At 39.9% G+C, this 14,941-nt stretch overlaps 1 protein-coding gene across 1 annotated transcript in view; it reads right to left on the reverse strand.

The window, feature by feature from the left end:
• Positions 1–3,118: 3,118 nt before the first annotated feature.
• Positions 3,119–14,941, reverse strand: part of LOC147631813 (sugar transport protein MST3-like) — a 12,001-nt gene continuing 178 nt past the window's right edge. Inside the window, exons 1-4 of the mRNA XM_086808343.1 lie at positions 14,862–14,941; positions 13,636–13,967; positions 5,613–6,239; positions 3,119–3,981 (exon numbers count right to left, since the gene is read on the reverse strand). The exon at positions 14,862–14,941 is cut by the window's right edge and continues 178 nt beyond it. Of these exons, the coding sequence (XP_086664469.1) occupies positions 3,466–3,981; positions 5,613–6,239; positions 13,636–13,967; positions 14,862–14,941 (1,555 nt within the window). The 3' untranslated portion in view covers positions 3,119–3,465. The remainder of the gene's footprint in view (positions 3,982–5,612; positions 6,240–13,635; positions 13,968–14,861) is intronic.

Raw genomic sequence — 14,941 nt, forward strand, 5'->3', positions numbered from 1 at the left:
GAATTTTTACTTAGCATCGATCATAACAGCTTTGCAAGCTTCATATGAGGACAAAGCAAAAGTTTGTTCTGGGTTACAAAAAGAGATTAATTATTTGCAGCAGACTATTCATAAGATGCAGGCCACTATTAAGAGGAATGAAATTTTGGCAGTTCGAGAAATCAATAATTTCACTTTGGAGAGTGAGAATGCACACCTTAGAAAACAACTTGAAAAGTTTAACAAAAAATTACAATATTTGAAAGACATGCCATTAAGCTCGATTACGCAAGAGACACTTTAAACCATTGGAAGAACTCAATGTTGGAGGTGGCCAATGGAAGCGTCGTGTAAAAGCTTGCAGGTATTATGAGATCTACAATTTCTTTGAGCACTCACTTTTCATTTTCATCTTTACTTCCTTTTTTGGAGATGGGGGATTGGGTGTGGGGGTGGTATAGTTAGATGAATAATGGACTGAAATAGCTATCGTTGTTGCTTCAGGATGGTCACAGATGTTGTGGGTCCAAAAGAGCAAGGTTCTGATATATTTGGCAAAGTTCTGACAAAAGACATCATGGAGTCAGCAATACATCATCCTAAGTTTGCAAGACTTCGATCAGACATAGCAAAGTAATCCTTGTAGAAGGTGAGTGAAGCATTCACTCCTACAGATGCACAAGGTATATGTGACATGGCTGGCATAAGCACAAAGTCTTACGGGATGTTGTTTAGTAAAGTTAAAGAAGGTTTCAATTCTAAGCTTGGAAAAAAAACAGTAATTCCCATTCCAAAACCATTTCATGTGAACAAAGCTCAAAATATTCTCAACTTGGGAATGGTCAAACTTGTTGGAGAGCCTTGTCACGTGTCTGGTACATTGACAGTGACTAAAAAGAGCGGGAAACAGAAAATCATAGAGCTTACAGAGTTCAACAATTTCATTATGGATGTTCGGAAATTACAAATGGCTATGGTGAAATTTTATGACATCAGTGTTCATGAGCGCAATGGAAGGCTGAAATTTGTTTTAAAACTTGATGAGAGTGAGGTGATCAAAGGACAGAAGCTGGAAAGGGTTAGCTTGACTTTAATGAATAGAGCTTTGGATGCAAGTATCAGTAATGCTGATGAGAGGCACTTTAGTGTACAATCCGAAAATGAGATTTGGTGGCTGGCTGCATTTGAGGTGAGGTGCTATCCATTTTTAAAAAAAGTATATTATGTTGCTATCCATTACATGTTGTAAACAATTTAACTGGCCTCTTGTTAACAGGTTCCAACAGAGACTCATGAAATTCTAAAGGGTGGTACTTGAACCAGAGTGAGCTTCCTTCCACTATCCAGCAGCAGTCGAACGACGAAAAGCTTTATGTAGAAGGATATGGTGAATATGAGGTTGAATGGCACCTGGCTGCAGATCTCAAAATCTTGAAATGCATGTTTGGTATTTCCCAAGGAGCAATGGCCAAGTATCCTTGCTTGTGTTGCATGGCCGAACGAGGTGTCTCCAAAGGAGGAAAAGAGAGAGAATGGAAATGCCTAAATGCAAACAGTAATAGGCGTCAAGCCCCAAATCGTGATGCTCCATGAGTGGATCCTAATTGGGATCCAATTCTTGCTATCCCTTTGATCAGAGTTCATATTTGTGTTTTGCATGCGCTGGTTAGAATAATTGAGAAACTAGTCTACATGTACAACGAATTTTGCATGGATTATGAAACCAACATTAGAGAGTGAAAGAACTATTAAAAAAATAGAGCAAGTGCTTTCAGATGCAGGTTTACATTGTGGTCAAGTGAAGATTGAGAAGGACTTGAAAAGATCAGGGAAGATAGGAAATGTTCCTAGCAAACCATGTTTTGGAGGTGCAAAAGCCAGAAAGTTCTTATCTAATCATACTACCCAGAGAGGTCACCTGGGTACAGATTTTGAGGTGTGGAGAAAGCTTCATGCAGCTGTACCTGATCGAGGCTCTTCAGGACAAGCAAGGGTGGCAAAGGCCAAAGCGTGGTTGGCACTTGATCGCCTAGCAGCTTTGTTGCAAAAAGCCAGGTTTGAAGATGGGGATGTTCAGAAATTTGAGGCAGTTATGACAGAGTTCTACACTAGCTATGAAAAGGCATGGGGTGCGACAAACTTGACACAATACATGGTTATTACTTGAATACCTACAGCTTTGAGTTTTTATTATTGTTCAAAATATATTGTACGATACTAAATGTCTTGTTGTTGTTGAGCATTTGTAGCACATTTTGCATGCACATGGACCCTTTTTTGCGGAAGAGTGTGGAAGCCTTGGGATTTGGTCTACCCACGGCATGGAAAGATCTCATTGGCAAGCACGTTGTGCCTATCAAAGGGCCACTCTTAGAACGTGTCCATCTGCTCGTTCCACTTATCTATACACTACACTCTCCCATGATGCTCATTTTCTCATTAAATCTCCCGTGTTCCATAGATTGCTCTTCCTTCTCTGAAGATATATTTTGGCCTCCTCAATGAGGTCATCAATACATCCCTTAATGGTGCAATAATCAACATCTTGTTTAAGGCAAAAGTGGTGCTAGGAGTGGTTTGGAGGATGAGAGAAGCAGGATAATTCATCCAAGTTGTGGATGAGAGAAGTATGATATGCACTGTGAATGTTTTATTTATAGCATGATGATGATTTACAGTCACAGTCAGTCACAATCAAGGTCACCGCCGTGAAACGTTTCACTATCGAAACAAAACGATGTTGAAACAATTTATTTTGGAACAAAACGTTTCAACACCATGTAGATGGACACTGAAACGTAGTTATACGATGATATTAGCATATTTATCAACAATCAGTAAACAAAGAAGACATACAAAAGAGAAGAGAAAAGAACAAATAGGATGAAAGAAGGAAAGAGAAAGAATTATAAAAGCTAAAAAGTGCACAAAATCATAACATTTTTCCCCACATGACTCCGATATGGTTTCGATGTGCACATGAAATGTTTCAACACTAAAACGTGAAACGAGTTTCATGGTGACCATGGTCACAATCACGATCACAGTGCGTGGAATTTTAATCATTATATCAAATCTAAAAATAAAGATGTTTTTGAAAGAGAAAATTTATGTTTTGTTCAATTTGTACACATGATCATAATACTTTTTAGAAAGTCATTATTTCCATTTAAAACAAATCACAACAAATGAAGTAAAACATTAAGTTTGTCAAATCCGTACATTGATATGATACCAGGGGTCATATATACACAAACTACATTGAGACTCCCTCATGAAGCATGATGCTATATTGAGAATCCATCAATTCACATCTTTTCATACACTGAGACTAGATGTAAACCTTATTTATGAAAGCAAAGGGATGAAGGGAGGAACTTTCTACATATTTTAATACATTGAGTCTAGTGTAAACCTTATTTATGAAAGCAAAAGGGATGAAGGGAGGAACTTGCATAGCATCAATTGATATTGTGATAGGCTAGGCTACATGGAGGCGGTAGGGAGCAACTTTTTCTTGTCAGACTCTTGAGAGGCTTCTTGTGGTGGTGGGGGGTGTGAAAGCTCGAGATCCTTAGGTTTCACACTTGGAGGAATGAATGTGGACCAATAAGGGTGGGATTGCCAAACATACACCATGTCTTCGATGGGCACGTTGCGGGTCTCGGGCAAGAAGAAGTAGACGAAGGTGGTCATGATCAGCACCCAGCCGGCGAAGAAGAGGAAGATTCCGAATTTGAAATGGCAGAGCATGGCGAGGAAGGCCTGGGCGATGACGAAGGTGAAGAGCAGGTTGACGGACACGTTGATGCTCATGCCCGCCGACCGGATCTCCAATGGGAAAATCTCGCTCGGCACTAGCCACCCCAGTGGCCCCCACGACCATGCAAACGCTGCCACGTACACGCACACTACCACCACCACCCCTGCCGCCGTCGTCTTGTCCATGGTGGCCGTTCCTTTTACACCAAACTTCCACCCCAATATACCCCCCATCAGTACCTGCAGTTTACAATTCAAATCATTAGACCCCCCCACCCTAGACCCCATCATCATTCACATTGCTTATTGATCTTTAGACCCCTAGAGGCTAGAGTAGCCACCATTGTTTATTGTTCTTATTTTGGGGCCAAATTATATGCCATCACTTTCCACTATGGGAGAGGGCAGATTTGAACCCATCACCTCCTCTCTTGGATAGATAACGGCACTACAACTCAAGTAGGTGATCATTCACATTGATTTTTTAAGTTAATCCAAGTTCTCCTCCTCATCAAATGAATGTTAAACCTTGCCATGATAACTCGTAATATTATACTCCTAGACCATGGCAAGTTACTAAACTTGATGGTTTACATTTATCGAGGGGACCAACGTTCACCTTGTGGTATTATGTGATTGATCCCTTATGTCTAAGATTGCACCATAGCCCAAGTTGTATTGAGTATCCCAGTTTTATCATCGTCATGTTTGTTTAGAAACTCAATGCTCAACTTTACCAAGGCAACAAATGTTCATAGTGCTAAAATATATCACACCCATTCTCCATAATGGCATTTTTATAACTCAAGTAGTATGCTTAGTAGTGGTCGTTAAGGGACCTTGATATCTTATCTATAACAAAATTTCCCTTGGTATGGCACTCCTAACCACATGAAAATAGTGTAGCCCAAGTTATGAGTCCCTAATGATGAAAAAGATCTTAAACGACAAGGCCAATTTCATTTTGACTGCTAATTAAGAGTAGATAGAAACATCTCTGATTGCAAGATAGTGCACAACTTGTTCCTTAAGAAAAAAATTGCCTTGTTAAACTACCATGCCTAATGTCCTAATAATAACCTAGCTAAATTGGGAGCTAAAATATTCACCCCTTAATAAGATCTTGAGGAACTTACTTCAACTTGGTTATCACATGTGTTCAATGGGTTATTACAAAATTGAGTGTACTTCTGAATACTAGGATATAAAGTGATCCCTTAAAACTATTTTAAAAACCACTTGAAGGCCTTCCTTATGTAAATTTTATTATCTATATATAATGTACAAAACATATCTTATAAAACCCTTTAAGTTCACATGCAGCATTTGTTACTTATTTTAAAAACATATCCTATAAAACCCCTTAAGTTCACATGCAACATTTGTTACTTATTTCTGAGTGGGTTCTGAAATAATAAGTTGATATTACGCACCTGATTTAAGTAACATACTTGTTTACCTGGCATCATGAAAAGATGTACTTTTAAAAAAAATGCAAGGGAGGATATTGAAATTATGTGCCATTACTTTTCACTATGGGAGTGGATAGATTCGAATGTATTTTCAGGAGGCAAAGGCAGTACCGTTGGGATAAATCCCACGAGGTGAGAATCAAAATTGTTTAGGAGACTAATCAAGTAAAGCAACGTTGTTTAAAGTTTCAAAAACCTTGTTTAAAGGAACCTTGGCTAACAACCTTGTATAAAGAAACCTTGGTTAACAACCTTGTTTAAAGAAACCTTGGTTGGGACAACCTTGTTTAAAGAAAGCTTGGTTGGGACAACCTTGATTAAAGAAAGCTGGAAAAAATCACAAAAACAGGTATTGGCTAAACTAACGATTAAAGAAGGCAGAAGTACACAACAACATACCTGGGCAATGAACATCTGGAACCCTGCTTCAAGGAACAAGGTTCTTCGGCCATACTTATCGACTGCAACAATGGAGACGACTGTGGACAAGACATTCACTGCACCGGTGATAACAGCTGAGTAGAGAGAAGCATCATCGCCGAATCCGATGGTTTTGAAGAGGACGGGGGCGTAGAACATGATGGCATTAATCCCAGTAAACTGTTGAAAGAAGGGTATCATCAAAGACATAATAAACTGCGGCCTGTATTTCCTTCGTGTTATATTCTTCCATGGATGCTTCACTGCCTTAGCAACCTCACAGGCTTGCACGATATCATCGAACTCCTCTTGCACGTCTTCAACGCCCCTCACCTTAGCTAGCATGGCCCTCCCTTCTTTTAGTTTTCCACGTTCAATCAAGCTGTTGGGTGTATCTGGTAGAAAGAGTGCGCCCACTGTCATTATTATCGCAGGAACCCCTGCTAACCCTAACGATATTCTCCACCCATGGCCCTTCACCTTGTTCATGAAATAATTCAATATGCTGGCTGCCAATATTCCTATCGTTATTGCCAGTTGAAACATTATATTGAGAGCTCCTCGCAATTGCGCCGGTGCCATCTCCGACAGATAGACAGGCACAGACTGTGATTGACAAATTAAACAAATTACAAAAGCGAACTTTATTGTAAAGGTTTAGCTTCCTTAATACTCACTTAAACTTCATAAAATGTTACCATGATAAGGTTGAGGTTTAACATGCTAGCAAATCAACCCTATGTGCCCCATTATTAGTGGTGAAGCCTGATCTTCTCTGGTGAATGAGCTTCTCGGCGGTGCCATTAATATAGGTGATAGGCAGAAAATTCAGAGCCTGCATGCATGCGAGGACCTAGCGTTTAACTGGGTCTGTCGCCCCCCTCTCTGTCCTTTGTTTTTCCACGCTTCATTCTGCATAGGTGCAGTAGAGCAGCACCCCCCCCTTTGGGTGCATGGGCACCGAGTGGAGGGGTCCCCCCACTCTGCTTAGGGCGGAGGGAGCAAGCTCATGAATCGTGGTTGCGCAGAGCCCCCAGCTGAGAAGAGGAGATCAAGTACCTGCCTACTAGTAGTTCCCCCCGTTGGCCTCCAGCCCATGGATCCCAATCGTGAGGCCTTGACAAGATACGACCAGGTTATTGAAGACTTCTTGGATACCAAGAAGCAACTGGAGGAATCCAGAGCCAAAGTTGAAGAGTTGAACTTGTTGTTGCTACAGAAACAAGTCAAGGAAAGGAATGAGGCTTCCAAGAAGGCTCCATCGAAGGACAACACAACCCTATTGCCAGGTAATCCTCATTCCAATAAACCATTGGTATGTTTGCCCCCAGACTTGGTATTTTCATTGGAAAAGGATTACTCACCCAGGTGCTTGGTAGGTAGAGTTCTTAATAAAGAGGTGGGTTAGAGATAATTGGTTTGCTAGTGGTATTGATGTAGAAATCATCCAAGCCATCCACAATGGATACTACATCTTTTTGTTTAAAGACTCTGACATGGCCCCCTCAAAGTCTTGGGTTCTGGCCAATGGATGTATAGAAACATCCCCTTTTGTTTTTCAGTTGGTCCAAAGATTTCAATTCCAATGGTCCCAATCCCTCAGCCTGTGCCCAGTGTGGGTGGAACTCCCCAATCTCCCCTTCTACCTCTACCCGTGGATGAAAAAGATTATCTCCCCCATAGGCAAAGTCCGAGGAATGAGACCAAAGAATGACTACAATTCTGCATGGCATCCCTAAATCTTAGTTGGAAGTTAATTTGGACAAACCCCTTATAGATAAAATTGATATTAATTGTGATGACTATAACATGCAGCAAAAACTCCTTTACAAACACTTTCCCAATGCTTGCTTCCACTGTGGAAAGCAAGGGCATGTAATCAGAAACTGTCCCTCTAAATACCCCAACGAGAGTACCCTTGGTTTCCCTTCCCACCAGCAGCCTTTCAACAACAAAAGCCAGCCCATTGGAGAGCAATCCTCAAGTCCCCCTCCCCCCCCCCCCAAAGCACCTTCTACCTCAAAAAAAAGGTGATAGTAACATGCCGAAGCTTTAGACCTTTTCCCATCCAGAGAAAGATTAACGAGGTTTCGATGAAGTTGAAGCTACCTCTAAGCTTGACTATGCATGACATGTTCCATGTCAGTTGGCTAAAACCGTATGTAGGTCCAATCCCTTCAGAAGTGAAATATGAAGCGGAACCAAATATCATTGATGAAGCTGAAGTGATGGTTCCATAACATATCCTTTTGCACCACTGAACAATCATGGCTCAAGTTGAAGACAAAGACAATTCCTCAAAAAGTTTCAAGACTGAGGGACCCACGAGGCAGTATGGCTTGACAAAGAGTTCTTCGATGACTATCCAACTTTATTAATGGACTATTTGGAGGCTATGCAGCTTCCGTCAAGTTAAGCAGAAGGGGATGTCACGTGCATCCCACACTTGGATGCCACATGCACATATCTGAACAAGAAGGTGCAGGACCTGGAGTGGAAACTGGTCCCATGTGAGCCCAGTCCGAGACGAGTCAGCTAGGGTTACACTCTATGCGTCCGAGGTCAGGTGTGCATTGTCCTACTACACATAAAGCAAAACGAGTCTGCGCTATGAGTCTCTCTTTGGAATGATTGATTGACCCCTAGTGAGATATTGGTTTTAAAAAAAAGGCAAACTAGACTTCAGTGCTTCAACTAAAGTCAAACTCAGTGGGACTAAATTAAAGAGAAGGCTTCATACCATCTCTAAAGAACATATTTGGATTTTTAGAGCCCACACTCAAGGCTTTGGTGGAGTAGCGATAGGGATGCATATTGACCACCAAAATGAGTTGAAGGAAGGATGTACAGATTGATATGTTTGACCAGTGGGCTGCTTTTGAGTTGTCTACATTCTCCTTTATTGGCATATATGCTGGAGGTGCCCAGTCAAACAGAGCGAGAACTTGGAGGACTTTCAAAGTTATCCCTAAACCAATCATCTTAATGGGTGATTTCAATATGGTGAAATCTAGAGAAGATAGGTTTAGAGGCTTGGGACAAATCATGAAAGGGGCACAGAAGCAAGCCTGGTAGATTACAACAGACCAATTTGGGTTCTGTGACCTAGGAGGAACATTGGGGATTTCACATGGTAGAACTATGCCCAGAGAGAGCTTGTTAAAAAGGCAAGGTTGGATAGAGGCTATGTAAGCAAGAGCTTTTGTAACTCATTTGTTAGGTGTGAATGCAGATCTGATGTCTCTACTTGCCTCTCAGATCATTATCCCCCAGTTGGACAATCATGACAAAAGGGTATCTAATCAGTGGTTCCACACTGACCTTGCTCTGTTCAAGATGCCTATTGTGCAGAAGGAAGCCCAAAAAATTCAATAGTGATTTCTTCAGTAGAGGACTCACTCTTGCCAGGGCCTGGAGTATGGCCATCAAATCTACCCAATCTCTTCTGATTTGCATCAGAAAGGAGGTGGCTAGAATTAGGAAAACTAAAAGAGGAATGCTATGCCTTAAACTGAAGGAGCTTGACGAAATAGCAAACAAGGAGGACATCTCAGCACAAAAGGAGGTGCTCAGGACCAGAGCTAAAATTAGCAAAGACGAAGAGATCTCTTTACAACATGCCAACCTCTTCTTTAGAGACACGTGGGCAGGGAAAAGTGATCTGCCCACTCCTGAAATGTTCAAGATGCTAAAGGTCAAACAATGTAAGGATAGACTTCCTCCTCTTAAAGATCCCAATAGTATCTATAGTTGCTTAGAGAAAGGGAACATGAAAAGTGTCTTCCATCATTTTAACAACATCTTCAACAAAGGGGGTGAGATCGCCAAGGATCAGATCAATTGCATAGCCATCATAGGTTAGCCCCAAAAAACCCACTATCCCAGATAGCGTTTAAAACTTTGGAAAACAATCTTTCAAAAGAGGAATTAGGTAAGGCAATCGATAGTCTAAAGGAGAGGAAAAGCCCAGGAGTGGATGGTATGCCCTTAGAATCCTATGACTTTAAGGATATCTTGGTGAATCCTCTTCTAACTGTCTGGCAAACTGTCTGGCAAGAGGCTATCATATGGGGCTCTCCCCCTCACAATCAATGAGGGGTGGATCAAACTCATCCATAAGAAAGGTGAAAAGGAGGACTTGAGAAATTGGAGGCCCATCACTATGTTAACATGTGCATACAAAATATTTACTAAAGCCCTGGCTCTGAGGTTGTCCTATCAGCTGAAGAGTTGGATCAGATAGGAATATAAGGGATTCATAAATTGAAGGTTTATCCTAGATACCATAATTACTCTATGGGAGGGTATGGAATATGCTGACGAATTTGAACACGATTATATCTTCTTCAAAATAGATTTTGAGAAAGCTTATGATAGGCTGAGTTGGCACTATGTATTGGAATCTCTTAAACATATGGGTGGTGCAGCTCAACACTTTATTCAGATGGTGGGTACACTGTTTGGTAATGCCACAACAAGATTCAATGTCAATGGTGTGCTCTAAGAGGCTTTCTCCCTAACTAAGTCCATTAGACAAGGTTGCCCCTTAGCCCCTCTTCTCTATGCCATAGCTGCACACGGTCTTAACTGGTTGATTAAAGACAGGATGGACAAAGGTGAAATGCAGGGTATTTCCCTCCCCAATGGCCAACAACTATGCACAAAAATGTTTATAGATGACAGAAATGCAATGGTTGCAAACAATGAGCAGAGTATAAGCTGCTTCTGGGCATGCTTGTATATATACTGCAGAGCCTCAGGTTCTATAATTAACAACCAAAAAACAAGCATTAGAACTCTTATAGAGAAGCCTCTAGACTGGTTGATTCAAGCAAGTGTAACACCTTGGAGGATGGGGTGATTTTTAGACTGTTGGGCATTCCAATGGGCTTCAAAGTCAATCTAAAACAAAGGTGGTAGTGGGTTCTAAGCAGAGTTGAAGGTAAACTCACCAGATGGCAAAAAATACAACTTAATCTTGCAGGCATACATATGATTATCAACCATTTCATAATCCCCTATGAACTATCTACTTTCTAAGCTGTTGGAGACCCCCAGATGTTAATTTAATAAAACTGATTAGGTTGTGCAGAAACTTCCTGTGGGGGGGGCGACCCTTGGATTAAGAAAATCCCCAAAGTAAAATGGGATTGGTGCTTTTTGTAAACTGGGAAATGGTGTCTAGGCCTCAAAGATGTGACCAACTTAGCTGATAGAATGGTTGCTATATGGATCCTAAGAAGTTTTCTCCACCCTTTTGAAGAGTGTGCATGGTTGATCAATAGGAATATTAACTAGTCCCAACTCAAAAAATTCCCCAAATGGGAGAATCTTCTCCCCTTTACAATTATGGTAAGCGATTTCCAAATCAAACCTGCACGCAACCAGCTGGTCTCCTCCCTATGGTCTGCTTGGAATGCTGTGAAAGCCGACTTAGTCCTATCTTAGAAACCTAGCAACACGTACCTGGGGCCTCCATGGTAGAGACTCTTTGTGGTGGCCTTGCCTGCCCCTACCCCCAGGGGATGAAACTTAGGTTGAGAGTGCTCTTAGGATGCATAAGAAATGAATTTATAGTTGGTGAGATGTATGGGATAGTCATAATAACACTTGGCTTTCCAGAGCAGAACTGATAAGGACCTACAATGTGTCCAATGTAGAGTTAGGGCTTATTGGTGAGAGAATCAGTCGTGGAGCCACACAAACTACTGGATAATCAGAGACCTTCCACACCCTAAAGCATTCTAGTGGGATGCCCTACACATCTTCATCCATTGTCCACAAGCCAAAAGTTTCCTTAATGCTCTGGCAAAGTGTATTCATGTCTGAAATGGCCAATTCTTAGGCTAGAAAAAACTGATTCTAGGGGAAAGCATTGGATGTTCTATGGAATTATAGCTGTGTTGAGATCTGAAATGCTATGCTACCTTTGGTTAAATAGACTTGACTTCATTTAGAACAGTAACCCTACTAACCACATCTAGCTGAAAGAGAACTTGATACATGCAGGTGAAAGATGCATTTAGAGGAGACTGAGAGATTTGGATACCAAAATAGCCCAGCTACACAAGAAAGCTAAGGTCAGACATGATAACCAACTGATTAACACAATTCAGGAGATGATGATGTTGAGAGAAATAGTTATCACCAAGGACATTTTTCTTGTGAAAGCTCTCTATATCTGATGTAACTTTTTCTAATTTCTTAATATAAGTTGCCTTTTATTTGAAAAAATAAAAGGCAACTTATAATTTCTTAATATAAGTTGCCTTTTTCTAATTTCTTAATATAAGTTGCCTTTTATTTGAAAAAATAAGAAGAAAACTTTGATGTATGCAACTTTAATCAGATTCTATACCACTTAAAAGTGGTCTTTTCCATAGCATGGAAAATATGGCATGGAAAATACTACTTATAAGTGGTACCCTTTGAATTTGAAGAGACTCCTTTTTTATTTTGAATGTGCCTAAGTATGCCAAATTCCAATTCCTTGTTCTCTAGTGTCAAAGGTTAGACTAGCCTTAATGCAAAGTCCACACAACTAATGGTCTCCATGTGTCAAGAGGTGTTTTTTCTTAAAACCATATATCACAATACAATAATGGAAAAGTTGGGCATATTTATTGTACATATATTAGTGTATATAAGAAGTCCAAGAGAACTAATGGTTTCCATGTCCTAAGAAGTATATTTTCTTAAAGTCCTGTATCACATGCAATAATGGAAAAGTTGACAATCATATTTATTGTACATATATACATGAAAGTGTAGAAACCTTGGGTGAATCTTGCAAACTTTGTATCTTATGCGCATTACATGTAATGCAATTTTGGCAATTTTTTCAGCATTTGTAACTCAATTAAAACTAATGATTTTAGGCAAAATAAAAATAGAAATCAACTAGATATTGTTTCTTCATTTCAATTACCTTAAAACATAGACGTTGGGATGTTACTTTCCATAAGGTAATCCTTTCAATCAGCTTTGTAGTGGTGAGTGGGTGCTATGGCCACTCATCACTTTTGCTCTTGAGTTTTCATGGTGACTATTCCTTTCCCTTATGTGGTAATGAGTTAACTTTAAATCCCACTTTCTTTTCTTAAGTCCCAGTAAAGTGGCAGCTTTCACTTCATGCACCCCTAGATATAATGTCTTGCGTCTCATTAATTGATTGATTGAGAGAGAGAGAGAGAGAGAGAGAGAGAGAGAGAGAGAGAGAGAGAGAGAGAGAGAGAGCAAGGATAACTTAAGCGACTTGTAGCAAAATGGAAAGGAATCTGAATAAGAGTCTAGTTGGAATTAGGGTAGGTGGGGATATAGTAGGTACAAACCCTACTAGGTTGCCCCATGTAAGAGAGGCAAGGGTGGTGAGAAAGAGAAATCCCAAAGCAAGACTTGTAGTAAATGTGGAGCACGTATAGTTTGCCATAGTAATGATTTGGGAAATAAGTAGGAACTAAGATGGATTCTTCTATTGAGTCTCAAAGGCCATAAAAGTAGATATGAAGGATAAAGACATAGGCAAGGGAGTCACAAGTTTATGCTAATAGGATAGCTACCCATGTCAACAATTGGAAGTCCTTAGTTACACAAGAGTTTTTCTGCTTTGGAAAAAAAGAAAACTCTTTGATCATCACATTGTTCTTTACGAAGTTTTTCACTCATGATGGAGAATTGCTAGATTTCTAGGTGCATTTTTATGTCCCTCCCTCCCCCCCCCCCTCTCTCTCTCTCTCTCTCTCTCTCTCTCTCTCTCTCTCTCTCTTTTGTCATAAAATATATTCCCTAGAAATTATAAGGAAGAGAAATATTTTTTCACCACTACATTTTGATGTCCAAATCTAGGTTATCTTTATCCTACATTAAGTTAAACTTCTCTCTCTCTCTCTCTCTCTCTCTCTCTCTCTCTCTCTCTAGAACACACACGTACACATGTACAGGATAGGGGACAAGATAATAAATTATTTTGAATAATACTTATGCTACTGTGTTAAGTACGAACCTGATTAGCAAAACCAACACCTACACCAAGAAAGATACGGCCGATGATGAGCATGGAGATATTGACAGCAAAGCCGTTAATCGCTGCTCCCAAGAGGAAGCTAAATCCCCCCAACAACATGGAGGGTTTCCTCCCAAAAATCCTTGTCATCCATGAGGCAAAAAATGTGGAAGTGATGAGACCCGCCAAATATAGGGACGATGTGAAGGTGGTGAGAATTTGGCTATCAAACGTGCAATAGTCACTTGTTGCATTCTTCTTTGCATTGTTCTCCTTCTCAAGCACCCTTGGAAAAAACTTCCCCAAGAATTGAGGCATGGATGTCACACCACCTAATTCATATAAATCAAGATTTATTTTCATGAATTCTATTCCTTACATAATTTCAGTATTTCTAAAATTAGTTTTGTAAAATCAAGTAAAAATTCAAGGTAGGTGAGAAAGGATATGTAGAGTAGAACACCATACAAGCCAAACCCACCACTTACAAATTAAGAAAAAGAGGGGTTGTATACACTTACAAATTAACAAAAAGAGAGGGACATGATATGTATGCACTAGGCAATCATAGCAGTAAGTGATATTATTAAAAAGCTATTTGGACAAATAAAGTTGCCTGCAATAAAATAAAGCTTTTGCTATTAAAAGTAGCAAGAAAACGAAAAAAAAAATAAAGGTTATATCTCCCATTTGTAAACAAAATAGGCCACCAAGAAGGGAACTTTGACTAAGATATACCCTTAGGAATTAATCCCTTGGCCCAATATTTCATTAGTAACATAAGACATACTGTCAGAGATTAACTCCCTTGGCATATCAAGTAAATAATTAGAGAAACAGTTTTTTAGACTTGATTAAACGAAGTTCGACCACATTCAAAATTGAATACACAACAAAAAAGGCTGAAATTACAGTTAATTTTAAAGAAAGTATGAGGACTGGGTTACATTAAGATGTTAATCAACTAATACTCGTACTGAGTGGTTCACTGTCTACATGTAGTGCTTTTTCTTTGCTTGTGCACAAGTATTGTGTCAATAAAGATGAGCTTCACTTGCATATTGTGAGAAACTTAATCAAAGTACTCTGATTGATAATCATCTTCAGTTAACTAATCCAGCTAGTGAAGTTAGACTGAGTTAACTAATCCAGCTAGTAAAATTAGATTGAGAAATCAGCACAATTCCATCTTAACTTTCCATTAAAAATCACTGTCTTTCACTAACCTGAAATTCCAATGTCATAACCAAAGATGAGACCCCCACTGGCTGCTGTAATGCAAGTGAACACTACAAACCATGTTGTG

This window comes from Cibotium barometz, chromosome 14, assembly GCF_041138505.1.
Source record: "Cibotium barometz isolate CiBa-2024 chromosome 14, ASM4113850v1, whole genome shotgun sequence".
NCBI classification, from domain to species: Eukaryota; Viridiplantae; Streptophyta; class Polypodiopsida; order Cyatheales; family Cibotiaceae; genus Cibotium; species Cibotium barometz.